Source organism: Halichondria panicea, chromosome 17, assembly GCF_963675165.1.
Source record: "Halichondria panicea chromosome 17, odHalPani1.1, whole genome shotgun sequence".
Classification (NCBI taxonomy): domain Eukaryota; kingdom Metazoa; phylum Porifera; class Demospongiae; order Suberitida; family Halichondriidae; genus Halichondria; species Halichondria panicea.
This window is the reverse complement of record NC_087393.1, coordinates 124185-139270: the sequence shown is the minus strand read 5'-3', so window position 1 is coordinate 139270 and position 15086 is coordinate 124185. Positions and strand designations below refer to the sequence as shown.

Genomic DNA, 15086 nt, shown 5'->3' with positions numbered 1-15086 from the left:
TCACTAAACATAGGGGGGCGTTTCCCTATGCATACCAGCCTAGCTATATTGTTGTCGACTTTGGTAGAGAATGGAGCTGACTATCCACCAAACCTCCATCCCAGTGGACTCCCTCTCTCAGCAGGAATCACTTAGAGAGCACATCACCAAGAGGACTGCATCAGCTGGCAGGGAGGTGGGTCCTCTGATAGAGGAACAAGAGCCTGCTTTAGCAAGCAAGTGTATACAGTCTGCTTGCATGATGTCTATGATATCAGACTGACTTCGTTAAATATACTGCAGGATGTTGAAGATCCCTTCTATGTGGTTGACCTTGGTCGTCTTATCGAGCTCTACCAGGACTGGGTAACTGCTATGCCAAGTGTTACTCCATTCTATGCTGTCAAATGTAACGAGGATCCAGCCCTCTTGAAGACACTGGCTGCCCTGGGAACAGGCTTTGACTGTGCAAGCAAGGTCAGACCACTTGCATGGTTTATTGCATGCATGGACGTTTCTGACCTGCATCAATGCATGCATGTATAATTATTATACAGATATTAATTTTATTGTCTCTTATTCAGCACGAGATGTCGGTGGTGTTGGATCTTGGAGTACCTCCAGAGAGAGTGGTGTATGCCAACCCTTGCAAGCAAACCTCTCACATCCAGTACGCTGCTCAGAGAGGAGTGAAAATGATGAGCTTTGATAATACTGCAGAGCTACACAAGACACACAAGCACTTCCCTACAGCAGAGTTATTATGCATGGATAATTATTGAGTGTACTGTACTCCCATAAATGAATAGTTGTACCCTCACACAATGTCAACAATGTGTAACCTTATAACAATTGTGTAATGATACTCAAATAACAATTTCTGTAGTAACGTATAATTTATTTATACCAGGTTAATGTTACGCATCAAAGCAGATGCTCCTGACTGTGTGGGGAAGCCTGGCTTCAAGTTTGGTTGCACCACAGCTGAAGGCAAGCAACTACTGGACACTGCAAAGGCACTTGGCCTGAATGTCATTGGAGTAAGGTACTAAAAAAAGTGTTGCCTGTTAAGTTTTAGACTAGCAAAAATTGATGCAGTTTTCATGTTGGGAGTCGATGTCAGACCCCCTCTGCCTACGAGGTGGCTCTCAAGGTGGCAGCTGAACTGTTTGATTATGGCGCGAAAATTGGCTATCAATTCAGCCTACTGGATATTGGAGGAGGCTTTCCCGGTCAAGCAGGGTCTAGAGATATGTTCCACAGTGTGGCCTCAGCTATCAACCAAACCCTGGCCTCTCTCTTCAGCCCTGAGGCTCACCCTGGAGTGAGGTTCATTGCAGAGCCTGGTAAGGTTGCCCTACAACAAGCTCGTTAAGCCTGGGCTAATAGCCAACCCCCATGCTCTTTTCAAAATGAGCAATTAAGTTTCAAGTTTAAAATTCATTCGAGCATACAAATTGAAAGAGCTCCTTCCGCTAAGCTTTTGGAATACCAGAACTAGAGCCAAATCTCTCGGGGACCTAGAGCGTGCATACCTAATAATGTATCTTCTTTAATTTGTAGGTCGGTACTTCGCGTGTTCCACCCACACCATAGTGGTGAACATCATCAGCAAGAGGTCATGTGATATTGTAGAAGGTGGTGAAGGCCCTAAGTTCATGTACTACATAAACGGTGGGATTTACGGATCATTCAACTGTGTACTGAATGATCGTGCTGCCCCAGTGCCCATACCAGTGAAGGTGTGTACTCCACCTCTGTCATGACTACTATCTCTCTATCTCTCTCCTTTCTTGTATATAGGAGGTCGATGCTATTGTACACCAGAGTCGGTTGTGGGGAGTGACGTGCGCTGGTAGGGACAAGATCTGTGATGCTCTTCTGCCCGAGTTTGAAGTCGGTGACTGGCTTTGTTTCGAGGACATGGGAGCCTACACTATATCATCTGCCACTTGTTTCAATGGGTTCCCTAAAGCTGCTCCCTACTATTATGTCAGGGAGAATACGATGTAAGCTGATGAGTAACTGATAGGGTTGCTAGTGGTTTATGAAAGTATTCCTGTTTCTGTAATAACATTTTTTCATTCTGTAGAGATCAGTTCAAGCAAGTTCATGAACAATAAACTCTTTTAACAGAGCAATTATAATATTTGTGCACGTGATGTTGAATGTCAACAGAATGAGTTATATATAATTATATATCAGTTGTAATTGTTGTCATGAGTAGAAGGTTGACATAAACACAGCTGTGTCCAGGTTGAGTGTAGCGTGCCACCACTTGTCAGGGAAGTAGATCACCTGCAGCAAACAAATACAATGTCCAGTCAAACCACTAACTCATGTACACATGTCAACATATGTAACTTGAGAAGGAAATTGGAGGAATCTCAAGGCAGTTAGGAAGCTATCTGCAGGTGGTGTTTCTGTTCACCTCTCCAGGTTGTAGGGTGCATTCTAGGGGTCTCTCTGTATCCATAGCAACCAGTTGAGGGTAGGTGTGCTTGAGCCAGTGGAGGGTGGTCTGATCAGGGTCAAAGTGTGGGCTGTGAGGGGGCGGGTAGAGGAACCAGCGCTAATGTGTGTGTGTGTGTGTGTGTGTGTGTGTGTTGTACAGACACTAAGGTACACTGTCCAATAGTTACCTTTCTGCCATACACAGTCTCTGCAAATGTGGGCCCATGAATATGGAAGGGCACACCAGAACCAGGACCTGGATGATAGGGATCAGTACTACATGTGACAATGACTACAGCTATTGTGTCACCTGCCAGACCAAAGCTGAGGACAGGTGTAGTATCAGGTACATGGTATGGAGGGAGGGTATAAAGAGAGAAGAGAGAACTCCAATCTTCCCTATTGTTGTCTCCAAAATAATACAGTGTCTCTAATACGTAAGTGAAGACTTAGAACAGCCACAACAATAATGTCTTACCATTCCCGAGAGTTGTGAGTGTCTGTGCAGCCATCATTGTTTCCACGTAATCACAGAGGGAAACTTTCTCTGTGGATAGTAGTTGGGTATGGGGTATGGGTACTAGTGGGTATGGAGTACCTTTACGATACGAGTGGGTGTTGGCTGTAGCCACGGTAATGATGTCATGTCCAAACTCCTTCAGAAGTCTGTACTTGGAACAACCTGCTCTGAAATCCTGTGACCAAACAACACAAGCTAATAAAGAAAGACAATACCTCAACAAAAATCTGAGCTTGTCCTACATACGTACTGACTGTACACACTGCCATGCTGACTTACTGACTGCCCTGGTAGACCTGTTATGATCACTGGCTCAGTGTATGCAAACCTGGGGAGATGAGGAGGATGTACTAGTCCCCTACCACACTGTGCACACATCACTAGTCCCCTACCACACTGTACGCATACCTCCCCACATCACTATAGTCCCCACATCACTAGTCCCCTACCACACTGTATGCATACCTCCACACACCACTAGTCAGTCCCCTACCACACTGTGCACATATCTCCACACATCACTAGTCTCCTACCACACTGTACGCATACCTCCACACACCACTAGTCCCCTACCACACTGTGCACATACCTCCACACATCACTAGTCCCCTACCACACTGTACGCATACCTCCACACACCACTAGTCCCCTACCACACTGTGCACATACCTCCACTCAAAGTCCCTCTGTGTTAGACTAGAGGCCTCCACTCTCCTTATGGTACAGGGGCCAGAGAGATCAGGGTAGCCACCAGGAGAGCTCCTATAGTAACAGGAATGTCAATACATACTAAAGTAATGAGAACCCACCATCCACCATTAGGAGCATCACTATACACATCAGACACTTTACCCTCAGCCCCAGCCACTGAACAAGAGCACAGGCTAGGGTAGTGTGTGTCGTTCATTCTTGTATAGTCTGACTCCTCCTCACTCAGTTCTTGATATGCAGCATCATCACTACAGGGTAGTTCACTAGTACACTGGTCACTGACATGACTGGGAGGAGGGGCTTTAGCTCTGTTGTTGAGTGCTGCCTCCATCACTGATCCACAAGCCTCACACACAACCAAGCCATGGTTGCTGTGATGGAGCCACAGCATCTGAGGTAGCAGCACCAACACTAGGTAGAGGAAAGAGGTGGTACATGTCCTTGCCATCACTAGCCAGACGGTCTAGCAGGGTCCGGGTACCGGTGTCAGAGGAATGAATGACTCCCCGGTGGGAGTGACTCCCCGGTCATTCCTGCCTAAGGTGTGGGTGACTCCCCCAGGAATAAATGACTCCCCTATGCGCATGTTTGTTCCGCCAATGTTGCCATCAATGTAAGTATATAGTAGCAAGAGTACATTCATGCACTCCTCATAGACATATAGTAGAGAATGAAGAGCCATGCAGGATGAAGAGCAAGGTTAGTAGTAGCATGCAAGGTAGCAATGAAGCAAGTGTTCATCCTGTAGTAGACAGCAAGTGACAGCTGGAATGTAGACCTATAAATGTGTGAAGAGCAGAGTTGCAAGGTTAATTGTTCTATCCTGTAGTTGACAGCAAGTGACAGCTAGATCTATGGTATAAAACCAGTGATCGTTCACAGTCATGTCATTTGAAGAAGGCAGCAAGAAATGGAGAATTTACAAGAGATTGAAAACTATTTACGAAAAGGAGAATACCCTCCTACTATTAACAGCAAAACAGAGAAGGCAAACTTTAGAAGAAAATGCAGGCAGAACTTTAAGTTTGAAAATGGTAGCCTATATTACAAGAAGCACACCAAAGCTGCTGATGCAGCTGACTGGAGGATATGTGTGCGCAGCAATGAGGAGAAATCAAGAATCCTCGAAGATTGCCATGCAGGTATAATAATTATTATGGCTTTGGTAAAATGATAATAGTAGGTAATAGAGCATGTATGTAATTATGTATGCTTGTAATCTATTATACGCATGCATGCAGGAACAGCTGGTGGCCACTTTGGAAGAGATAGAACTATAGACAAGATATGTTCTAGATTCTACTGGAAGTCGATGGTGGAGGAGATTCGAGAGTATGTAAAGAACTGCAGCCAGTGCCAGAGAATGAACCCAGCATTTGTAAAGACAAATGCCAAACTCCATCCGATATCTGTACAACCCAAAGTCTGGCATCAGGTATATGTACACTATAATTTTTATGGCATTGCATAATAATTATTTGTTTTGAGCACAATCATATATTAATTATAATTATGTAATTCACTTTATAGGTTGGCATAGACTTGATAGGACCTTTGCCGATTACACCCAATGGCAGCAAATATGTGGTAACATTGGTCGATTATTTTAGCAAATGGGCTGAAGCAGCCCCACTCCCTGACAAAACTGCATTTGGAGTGGCAATGTTCCTGTACAACTTGTTTTGTCGGTAAGCTATGCATGTGTGTGAAATTGTAATCACATGCATCTCTACACATAATTATAATAACACGTATTTAATGATTATGGTTATACATGCACGCAGGTTTGGGTTTTGTGAGGTGCTGATATCGGACCAAGGCCGTGAGTTTGTTAATCAGGTCAACACAGAGCTTTTTCGATTCACTGGAACAGAGCACAGGGTCACTTCAGCTTACCACCCACAAACCAACGGGCTAACTGAACGTTTCAATCAAACACTTCAAACAGCACTACTCAAATATGTGAATGACTCACAGACCGACTGGGACTACCACTTGCCCGCTATTCTCTTTGCTTATAGGACGAGTAAGCAAAAGGCAACGAAGTATTCACCTTTCGAGTTGATGTTCTGTCGGTGAGTTGTTCATAATTATAATTATTATAATAATTACATGATAATCTGGCATGCATGCATTATTGTTATAACATTCCACATGCAGGAAACCTGTACTCCCTATTCAACTGGAGTTAGGCAGCGAGGGTGAACTTGAGCAGAGCTGGGACATTAGTGCCATTATGACCCATGCTCGAGCTGTTACAAAGTTAAAGGATGATATCCACAGCAAAGCCAAGAAGAACATTGACAATGCCCAAGAAAAGGACAAGATGTACTATGATCGGAAGCATGCAGACAAGAGGGTGAGCAGGCTATATCATTGTATGAGCGTAGCATGGCTATTTTCATTACTCGTTTAATGTCATAGCCATGTCATTTTTCTAATTATATAGGTGTTTAAGACTGGGACTTTGGTCTGGCTGAGGAATTCAGCCAGGGAATGTAAGAAGGGAGACAAGCTGAAGCCTCGGTGGTTAGGCCCATACACGGTGGTGGAGTGCTTGGACAAGGGAGTCTTTAAGATTGCCAACCCTAAGACTGGAAAGACCTTAAAAAAGGCTGTTAACCAACAGCGGTTAAAGCATTACCATGGCTCAGACTCCGAAAAACCTATCTTTGATCAACATAGTTCTCTCTCGGATCCTTCCGAATTATCAGACAACCATCACGATGAATCTCTCGATCAGTTTAACCCTTCTTTGACGAGTACTCCTATGAAAGACCCAAGCAAGGTATAATGCATGTGTCTCTAGATTTTGAAGCTAATTATAATTACATTACATTTCTCTTTACGATATTAATTTAATGTTTCATGTTTCTTTATAATTATACACTCCATTTTTAGAAGCTGTGGGAAAAAAATTGTGATTTTCCCTCTTCTCACAAGCCAGACGCCCCCTCCTCTCACAAGCCAGCCGCTCCCTCCTCTCACAAGCCAGACGTCCCCTCCTCTCACAAGCCAGCCGCTCCCTCCTCTCACAAGCCAGACGTCCCCTCCTCTCACAAGCCAGCCGCTCCCTCCTCTCACAAGCCAGACGTCCCCTCCTCTCACAAGCCAGACGTCCCCTCCTCTCACAAGCCAGCCGCTCCCTCCTCTCACAAGCCAGACGTCCCCTCCTCTCACAAGCCAGCCGCTCCCTCCTCTCACAAGCCAGACGTCCCCTCCTCTCACAAGCCAGATGCTCACTCCTCTCGCAAGCGAGACGCCCCCTTCTCTCAGGTTAAGACTGCATCCTCTATGGAGCCACCTTTGAAGAAGCAAAGGACTACTCAATCTGTAACAAGAAAGGTATATAGTTATATACTTGTTAACAGGAGCTATCGTTAATTACAATTATTATTAATAATTATGTGCATGCACACTATAAACCGTTCATTATAATTATTGTGTGCACATTCGACAGAATTCAAGTTACTGGGTGAAGGATTTGGACCTGAGGACGGGAGACAAGGATGTAGTTCTTGCTGAGAGCGGGATGCTTTCTGACCGTCATATGTATGCTGCGCACAAACTGATGCGAATGCAATTTCCAAATATTGAAGGCTGTTATTCTACTCTTCTGGTTCAGAAGATGTCCTTTCCTGCAGTCACTAGTAGTGAAGCCACAGGTATAATTTCTACTTAAATTAATAGTAGTATTATTATAGTATTGGTATAATTATACCTCATCCTCATCCTTGGCCGTACCGTATAATAATTATATCATATATATCCTATACAGCCGTGCAGATATTCTTTGTAACAGAGAGGCATCACTGGATTGCGACAGCACTCATCAAGGGGGAACTTTTCCTCTTTGATAGCTGCTTCCAATATGGGAAAGACCTGGAGCCAAGTGCTGAGCTGCAAATCGCACAGATGTATAAGCCTTTAATAGCGCACAATGGGCTGTTACTATCTGTGGCCTCCATTCAACAGCAGAGCAGTGGCAGTAACAACTGTGGTTTGTTTGCAATTGCCGCTGCATACCACGCATTGCAAGGAGACAATCTGGATACCATCACCCTAAATGAAGACAAAATGAGGCCACATCTTGTGCGTTGCTTTGAAAATGAGAAACTCAGAAGATTTCCAAAGTCAAAAGATGTTAGTAGCCGCAAGAGACCAGAAAGATTTTCCAGCATAGTAATTACGATATACTGCCCTTGTCTCCGCCCTGACTGTTATGATGAAATGGTCCAGTGCGACACATGTACTGTGTGGTATCATTATAAATGTGTTCGTATTAAAGTATCTCCACTTGGAGATTGGTTTTGTCCTACTTGTAGATCTAGATAGAATTTTTTTAGCATTTCGTTATCTTCCACTAGCTGTTTTTGTTTATACACTGTTAATTTGCACTGTTGTTTTGTTTGTTTTTCATGCACTGTAGATCTATTTGTTATTTTGATGGATGTTGTTGTATTATAAGTTTTGCTTTACAGTGACCGTGAGACGTGTGAAAATGTGAACAGAGTGTACAATGTAGTATAAGTACTATAGGTACTAATAGCTAAACTGAACCAGTTTACAGTATATAAGGAACAGCTGTAATTATAGTCATACTATGTATTAAACAGGTCTCTCACAGATAGCATGCATGCAGTCCTGATAACAGTCTTGAGCTTGATTGTATAGTCACACTGTGACAGGTTTTGAGGATGCATGTACTTAGTATAGCCCCTGAAGTCTCTTTAGCTCTATGGATCAGTGTTCATATATAAATTTCGGGGGAGTCATTTTTTCCAGGGGGGAGTCATTCGTGACTAGGAGTCAGTGACCGGGGGAGTCATTTATTCCTAGGCGTGAGTGACCGGGAGTCACTGGTGCCTAGGTAGGAGTGACCGGGAGTCATTATTTAGGGGAGTCATTCATTCCTATGACACCGGGTCTCTTGGATCACTAGCTCTCTGTGTTTGCTGAATCAGCAACTCTTAATGTCAGAGGGGGCTTCCCCTGTCCAGAAAGAGGGGTGTGGCTGGTCTGCAACTGAAGAATTCTTTTTCAATACTGGCCTTTACCATATACACGTGTACTTGTCAAAATCATCTATAGAAGACAGTTAAGTTTGCTTAGTGGAGGGTATGAAGGTGTTACCGCTGACTGGCAGGTCTCTGCTGATTCTCCTCTGCCTGTTAGCGACTACTGAGGCCACACTCAGCAAGAAAGATAAGAAAGGGAACAAGAAAAAGAAAGATGCGGACAAAGTGAAGAGAAGTAGATTCTGTACATTTGTTTATATAAGGATCTTTATAATAGGCTATTCATTCTGATAGGTGGTGCTACCTGTAACCACGGTGATGGAGAGAGAACTCGTCACCAAGCAACCAAAGTGGAAGGAGATTACGACCAATCACAAGCTCTATTCTAGTGCTCATCAGAACAAGAGGCACTTCCCTGGACTCTCACTTGCCTATGTGACACCGGTTAGTCGCCATAGCTACTAGTACCTGTGTATGACCTCTGACCTCTCCCCCTCACAGTGGAATAGCCACGGCTATGATATTGCCAAATGGTTGGGAGGCAAGTTCACTCACATCTCTCCAGTCTGGCTACAGTTGAAACACACGTTAGTAGCACACATAACTATCATACAATCATTGATCTTGATAAAAGCAAAGGCTTTGCGTTGCGTTTTCCACAAATTCTGTATTATAAACTAATTAACGCATCTCAGAATGACCTTTCCAATGGTGTGTTCTGTGATTCCATCTGGCATTTGTTGTGATGTGTTCTGGTTATTGCCTCAGGGGGAATGGACAATTCATGATTGGAGGAACACATGACATTGACCCAGGTACCTCCCCTGCTAGTGATGCTGCTGCTGGTTAGGTCCCCTCCACAGGTTGGTTATCTGATGTGAGGGCTGGGGCCTCGAGTGTGAGGATAGTACCGAGGCTACTATTCGAGGGATGGAGTGGTCAAGACTACAGGGAGCTGTTTGCTGACGATGCTAGGATGTTGAAAATTGCCCAAGAGCTAATAAAGACACTCAAGGTAACTAACTACGTACCTCTAGTGCTAGATCTCTGTCTATGAATATTAATCTAAAAATTGGTGTTAAATGGACTGAACATGCTGTGTAAACAACACATTCCTGTGCTGTTTCAGTCCATTTAACACCAATTTTCAACATCCTAGCATCGTCAGCAAACAGCTCCCTGTAGTCTTCTAAAAATTGGTGTTAAATGGACTGAACATGCTGTGTAAACAACACATTCCTGTGCAGGGTCATGGTCTGGATGGCGCAGTGTTGGAGTTGTGGAGTCAGCTGTCAGGGCATCACAAGAGGTAGCCCCTCAGAGGTCCACTAGTGTATCACAAGAGGTAGCCCCTCACAGGTCCACTAGTGTAATTAGGGCTGACAAACTACCCACCATAAGTACACCCTCCCACTGTGTGTGCTCAATTGAACTTGATAGGTTTCTTTCAGTACTGATAAATGGAAGTGGTGCGGCCCCCCGTTACCGTGGAAATTTAAATTGTGATTTGTTTAGGAATTTTCAAGTGTACTGCAACCCACAATTATGCTCCACTGATTGGAAACCATACTTGTCCATCCATTGTGTGCAGTGAGCTGGCTTACCTGGTAAAGCTGTTAGCACAGGAACTGCATAACAACAGTAAAGATGTGTTTCTGGTCATCCCTCCTTCTAGGAAAGGGTGAGATTTTATTATATTTAAAAAATGTGTCATGCAATGGTATGTCAACATAAAAGGTGTTAGCCAATAGAAGCCCACGAAACTGCCACCCACACAGGTATGCTGAAGTGTTTGGAGCTGCTGACTTTGAGAAGCTAGCCCCTCACATTGATGGTTTCAGCCTCATGACATATGATTATGCACGCCCTGGTAGCCCTGGCCCTAACTCCCCTCTAGAGTGGATGGAGGAGTGTGTGATGACCATTGCTCCTGATCTATCCTCACAACGACAGAAGATACTATTAGGGCTTAATTTTTACGGCTACAACCATGGACCTCGTAGTATGGACGGTTAGTGATCATTGTGCAACACACACACACACACAATCACTATTATGGGTACTGCATCCTCCCCTACAAAGTGCACCCAGACCACAACTGATAAGACAGCCACCTGTTGTGTGCTGTCACATCTCAACCCTCAACCACCACACACCACAGATATCACAGGCTCGGGTTATGTGGCTTTGCTGACTCAGCACAAACCCAAGATGCTGTGGGACAGTCACTGTGCAGAGCACCACTTCTCATACAAGTAGGTCCATGCAGTGATGTCATGCCTGGTTTTATTGTCAACATGTGCAGGAGTGGCAGTGACAAGCATGAGGTCTACTATCCAACACTGAAGGTGTGATCATAGTCTTCAATAGTCCACTGTTGTCAATAGTTCACTGTTGTTCCATTGTCTCATGCAGTCTGTACACTCAAGGCTGGAGCTAGCAGAGGAATTGGGAACAGGAATATCAATCTGGGAAATTGGACAAGGACTCGATTATTTTTATGACTTGTTTTGATATTCGTTGTAGTTAGTTACAATCATGTGTCCATATTGTCCATATTAGTGTATTGTCTAGTGTATTGTGTGTTACTGTGAGAACTGCAATTAATGTGTCATAAATACTTGACCACATTAGCTTTTTAATTATTACACATAATTATTGGAAGTGGGTGTGTGAATAGCTACAAGTACTCAACAGCTCTTCATAATCTAACCAGTTGCATATAAATTATTGGAGAAGATGCTTCTACTCAGTGTGATAGCAATAGCGCTGCACTGCTGTCTACTACAGCTCAGTGCTGCCCAACCCTTGAAGCTGATAGTTCTTGTGTCCACCAACAGCAGTGATGATGCCACCACTCCACTGTGGGACAGAGGAGAGGAGATAGTACCTGGAGCATTACTAGCAGCACAAGAAGTTAACAATTATATGGATGGATTTACTGTAGAGGTGGCACCAGTCCTAGTGGAGTCTTGCAATGTCAATGATGCTATTCTAAAGGTTGTACGTGAGCTGGTGTATAGAGACACTCCAGTGTTGGGGGTTGCTGGACTATCTTGTGAGAACGTGAAGACTGCTATTTCATCGCTTGTCGGTCGAAACGAAGTCGGCATTATTCAATTATTTGGAACAACTCTAAGTCCAGCAATACATCAAGTGAAAGATATTTTACATCAATTTTCAGTTCTACCCAATCTTGACACACACATAGAGGCTTTGGTGGAACTCATGGCACAGTTAAACTGGAAGAAAATTGGTATAGTGATTGGTGCAAGTGAGTCCAGTGCTGCTGATGCTTTTGAAGAAAGAGTTACAAAGCAATCATTCCAAATTAAAGTAGATCTACGTGTGCAATTAGTTGACCAAATTGAAGATTCATTACTGAAATTGACGTCATCTACAGCCAAGATAATAGTAGCATTTCTGTCGCCTGTAGAGGCATCGGTACTTCTGTGCAAGGCATTCAACACGAGCATGACATGGCCGGAATATGCGTGGATATTACCGGAATTAACCGTCAATGAAATGGACCATTGCAACGATGGCAATACTAACATTCTAAAAGCAATGGAAAATATCATCTTTTTTCGGCCTAAATTTGTGCCAAGTAATGCTAATACTGCCACCCTTGTTTCGAAACAAACGTATCAGAGTTATGTGCAAAAATTGGCTTCGTTTTCAAACAATTCATTCAACCCCTTTGCAAACTTGGTGTACGATATGGTGTGGGGCCTCAGCCTGGCCCTCAATGCCTCACTGCAGCAGGGGAATGTGACCTTACCAACAAACTTTATTGGAAACATGAATCAAGACATTACTGAAAGGATGGAAAATGAACTCTTACAAATAAACTTTTCTGGTGCTTCAGGTGATTTTAAGTTCCTACCAGACAGACAGCTCGAGAGATCAGTTGAAATGTTTCAAGTTCAGAATCAGTCACTTGTTTTGATTGGAGTGAAGTGTACGGCTTGCAATACCACCTTTACTGGACTGATCAATCAGCCTATACCAGGAGATACACTCAAGGTCATGTATGAACTAATCCCCATTCCAGTCATGGCTACCCTAACTGCTCTCACATTTCTCTGTGTCCTCTTTCTAACAGTTGAACTCGTTTTGTTTATTTGCTACTGGAATGAACCAGAAATACAAGCTTCAAGCAGATTACTAAGTCTCTGTATTTTCGTTGGATGCTACTTGATTCTAATCGGCTCATTAGCTCACACCATCAGCAGTGGGCTAACGACTGGACCTTCTGTATGCATCACTATATCAGTATCAGCTACGATTGGAATGGATCTCATACTAGCTACAGTGTTGGCAAAGACGTTACGCATTGCGTATATTTTCGCTAGTTTCAGGAAAACTGGTAAAATGTGGTCAGACACTCATTTACTGGGGATGGTTTTGGTGATTGTCGCTGGAAAAGTAATAATTCTAATTGTGTGGAATACAGTTGACTTTTATCAGATTGTGGATGTGATGGAACTGAAGACAGTGTCCGGAGGTGTCCCACATTACAACGTGTACCAGGCCTGCCATTCAGAGCAGCTGGGGGTGTGGCTCTTCCTAGAGTTTGCGTATAGCATTGTCATCGGTATTGCACTGTCTGTTCTGGCGTACAAAACACGGAAGATAAAGAGAGCAAATTATAAAGATACTAAAAAGATCAACATTTTTATTGTTTTTCTATTCGCTTGGTGTATCGTTTTCCTAGCATTTTGGGGAATATTTCGATTTATTGGAGCCAGAGATGCGAGTACCATTCTTGCCAGTGTTGGGTTCCCAGCTGTTCCTCTGCTGTGTCCCGTGTTTCTCATCATTCCCAAGATAGTCCCTGGAATTAAACGCTCTCTTAGCTCAAGAACACCAGACTCTGTTCTGTTTAGTCGACATACACAAATCAGTGTTATTTCGAATTCATCAACTATATAATTATTAGTGATTTTCATTCATTATAATTATACATGATGTTATAATAATTAATTTTGTAACAAATTCATAAGAAATTATTATTGCCATAATTATTTGAGTTGTATGTTATTATTATGTTATTATTTATTGTTTTTGTTGACGATGCTGTGTATTCTTTTGGCATCTTCCTTGAGCTGGTCACTCTTCAGGTACTCTGCTACACTTTGCTTGTCTTCATACTCTTTGAAATAGCACACGTACATCAAAGCACAGAAGATACCAGTACCGAGCAATACTTGGAACCCCCCTGTACCGCCATTTCTCCCGGGAAATCTTGGGTCTACTGATAAACATCTTCTGGAACCTGTGACGGAGTGTATGCACATGTACGTGTTCATGGTACATGTCAAGACACGACACTGCAATCCATAGCCATAGGTTAGAATCTCAGCGCCTTATTCTACAGCTAGTAGACACACACACTTACCCACAGCTGTGTTCCTGCACAGTACACGTCTCACAGCAGCAGCAGCAAATGACATCTCCAGCGATATACACACTAAGGAAAGGGTCGTTCCTCAAATTTTTTAGAATTGGGTTAAACTATGCATGCACTAGGTATTTCGCCATGCAGCCTCGATTCCAGGCCGCACTGAAAGATGGGCCTTGTGAAGGAGGCTACAGTGTGGTTTCCTTGCATTGAAACACAAAATTTCTTCTATAGCTCAAACATTTCCCGCTATACGATACCACATAAATAATAGGTCTGTACAATGCTGTCTTTATTTATCAGAGTTGCCATAGAGTTCTTTAGCCTTTTGCTGTACATCTGGAGGCAATCGTTTGTTGTGTCTTATGTCTTGATTCAAGTAGTCGATTATTCCTCCTTCCTTCTCCTCTCTGAAGAAGCACAAATACATGAGCAGCACAAACCAGGCAGGTCCTACAATCAGGGCTATCCTTAATCTCTTCAGCTCCCTGGACCTTGTCTCTTCATCATCTTCAGTGTCAGTGGATTGAGTAGTGGGAGGTTGAGATGACGTACTGAACAGAGACACTGATTGGACAGTGGGGGGTAGGGAGTGGGCGTACACCACTGTGGGGGTTAGGGAGGAATGGGCTTTGATAGAGTACAGGCGTGATGATAATGAACATGTCTTCAGTGTGGAGCCTGTACAATGGAGCAACAATATTTTAATGATAGCATGATTTAGTACACACAGGATAAAGCTACCTATAAACACAGCACAGTGATTTTATACCTGTAGCTCTTAGTCCTTGCAGGACATAGCTTCTCAGTAGGAAGGAAGGCCAATTCATCTCTAGCTCTAGCTGCTGGACAATAGAGCTGGACTTTGCACCAGTCAGCCCCACCCACATTGTGGAGCACTGCAGCCTCGATTACAGGCCGCTTGAACATTGACACAGGGCGCATGCGCATAACACCTGTTGTGGACCATCAAATACATGTACAATAATGTTTTGTATTT

At 43.5% G+C, this 15086-nt stretch overlaps 5 protein-coding genes and 1 long non-coding RNA gene across 7 annotated transcripts; 4 read left to right on the top strand and 2 right to left on the bottom strand.

The window, feature by feature from the left end:
• The first annotated feature begins 14 nt into the window (after positions 1 to 14).
• Positions 15 to 2190, top strand: LOC135351485 (ornithine decarboxylase-like). The gene is made up of 8 exons (XM_064550483.1): positions 15 to 175; positions 283 to 456; positions 564 to 736; positions 890 to 1024; positions 1078 to 1325; positions 1543 to 1721; positions 1783 to 1988; positions 2072 to 2190. The coding sequence occupies exons 1-8, from the start codon at positions 71 to 73 to the stop codon at positions 2100 to 2102; spliced, it is 1251 nt and encodes a 416-aa protein (XP_064406553.1). The 5' UTR covers positions 15 to 70; the 3' UTR covers positions 2103 to 2190.
• Positions 2075 to 8628, bottom strand: LOC135351487 (jmjC domain-containing protein 8-like). Its single transcript, XM_064550486.1, has 10 exons — positions 8590 to 8628; positions 3763 to 4148; positions 3623 to 3715; positions 3233 to 3281; positions 3032 to 3128; positions 2912 to 2980; positions 2744 to 2863; positions 2622 to 2689; positions 2411 to 2551; positions 2075 to 2277 (listed from the first exon to the last, which is right to left on the bottom strand). Exons 2-10 carry the CDS (start codon positions 4110 to 4112, stop codon positions 2197 to 2199), a joined length of 1068 nt encoding a protein of 355 aa, XP_064406556.1. The 5' UTR covers positions 4113 to 4148; positions 8590 to 8628; the 3' UTR covers positions 2075 to 2196.
• Positions 4575 to 8166, top strand: LOC135351483 (uncharacterized). Its single transcript, XM_064550481.1, has 9 exons — positions 4575 to 4806; positions 4906 to 5099; positions 5195 to 5352; positions 5449 to 5739; positions 5825 to 6023; positions 6114 to 6452; positions 6566 to 7009; positions 7125 to 7329; positions 7443 to 8166. Exons 1-9 carry the CDS (start codon positions 4575 to 4577, stop codon positions 7997 to 7999), a joined length of 2619 nt encoding a protein of 872 aa, XP_064406551.1. The 3' UTR covers positions 8000 to 8166.
• A 75-nt stretch (positions 8629 to 8703) lies between the features above and the next one.
• On the top strand, positions 8704 to 11279 carry LOC135351486 (chitinase domain-containing protein 1-like). Of its 2 annotated transcripts, none has more exons than XM_064550484.1 (11): positions 8704 to 8907; positions 8977 to 9126; positions 9184 to 9269; positions 9451 to 9497; positions 9546 to 9697; positions 9930 to 9991; positions 10274 to 10363; positions 10461 to 10693; positions 10844 to 10937; positions 10988 to 11030; positions 11098 to 11279. In XM_064550484.1, exons 1-11 carry the CDS (start codon positions 8785 to 8787, stop codon positions 11194 to 11196), a joined length of 1179 nt encoding a protein of 392 aa, XP_064406554.1. In that variant the 5' UTR covers positions 8704 to 8784; the 3' UTR covers positions 11197 to 11279. The 2 variants fall into 2 exon arrangements, with proteins under 2 accessions (XP_064406554.1, XP_064406555.1); XM_064550485.1 differs by having other exon boundaries at positions 8777 to 8917.
• A 33-nt stretch (positions 11280 to 11312) lies between these two features.
• LOC135351484 (gamma-aminobutyric acid type B receptor subunit 1-like) lies at positions 11313 to 13789 on the top strand. The gene has a single exon (XM_064550482.1). The coding sequence runs from the start codon at positions 11422 to 11424 to the stop codon at positions 13615 to 13617; it is 2196 nt and encodes a 731-aa protein (XP_064406552.1). The 5' UTR covers positions 11313 to 11421; the 3' UTR covers positions 13618 to 13789.
• A 506-nt stretch (positions 13790 to 14295) lies between these two features.
• LOC135351482 (uncharacterized) lies at positions 14296 to 14978 on the bottom strand. Its single transcript, XR_010399455.1, has 2 exons — positions 14859 to 14978; positions 14296 to 14767 (listed from the first exon to the last, which is right to left on the bottom strand). It is a non-coding gene; the product is annotated as an uncharacterized LOC135351482 (long non-coding RNA).
• Positions 14979 to 15086: the final 108 nt, after the last annotated feature.

Bases quoted from the DNA above. Each gene is read 5' to 3' on its own strand.
- LOC135351484 (XM_064550482.1), top strand. From the start codon at position 11,422: ATGCTTCTACTCAGTGTGATAGCAATAGCGCTGCACTGCTGTCTACTA.
- LOC135351483 (XM_064550481.1), top strand. From the start codon at position 4,575: ATGGAGAATTTACAAGAGATTGAAAACTATTTACGAAAAGGAGAATAC. The intron at 6,024-6,113 runs GTGAGCAGGCTA...CTAATTATATAG, and splicing joins GGAAGCATGCAGACAAGAGG to GTGTTTAAGACTGGGACTTT. The intron at 7,010-7,124 runs GTATATAGTTAT...CACATTCGACAG, and splicing joins CTCAATCTGTAACAAGAAAG to AATTCAAGTTACTGGGTGAA.
- LOC135351485 (XM_064550483.1), top strand. From the start codon at position 71: ATGGAGCTGACTATCCACCAAACCTCCATCCCAGTGGACTCCCTCTCT. The intron at 457-563 runs GTCAGACCACTT...TCTCTTATTCAG, and splicing joins GCTTTGACTGTGCAAGCAAG to CACGAGATGTCGGTGGTGTT. The intron at 737-889 runs GTTATTATGCAT...TATTTATACCAG, and splicing joins AAGCACTTCCCTACAGCAGA to GTTAATGTTACGCATCAAAG.
- LOC135351486 (XM_064550484.1), top strand. From the start codon at position 8,785: ATGAAGGTGTTACCGCTGACTGGCAGGTCTCTGCTGATTCTCCTCTGC. The intron at 9,270-9,450 runs GTTAGTAGCACA...TTATTGCCTCAG, and splicing joins TGGCTACAGTTGAAACACAC to GGGGAATGGACAATTCATGA. The intron at 11,031-11,097 runs GTGTGATCATAG...TGTCTCATGCAG, and splicing joins TCTACTATCCAACACTGAAG to TCTGTACACTCAAGGCTGGA.
- LOC135351487 (XM_064550486.1), bottom strand. From the start codon at position 4,112: ATGGCAAGGACATGTACCACCTCTTTCCTCTACCTAGTGTTGGTGCTG. The intron at 3,129-3,232 runs GTAAGTCAGCAT...GTTTGGTCACAG, and splicing joins CAGGTCTACCAGGGCAGTCA to GATTTCAGAGCAGGTTGTTC. The intron at 2,981-3,031 runs GTACTCCATACC...TACTATCCACAG, and splicing joins CACCCACTCGTATCGTAAAG to AGAAAGTTTCCCTCTGTGAT.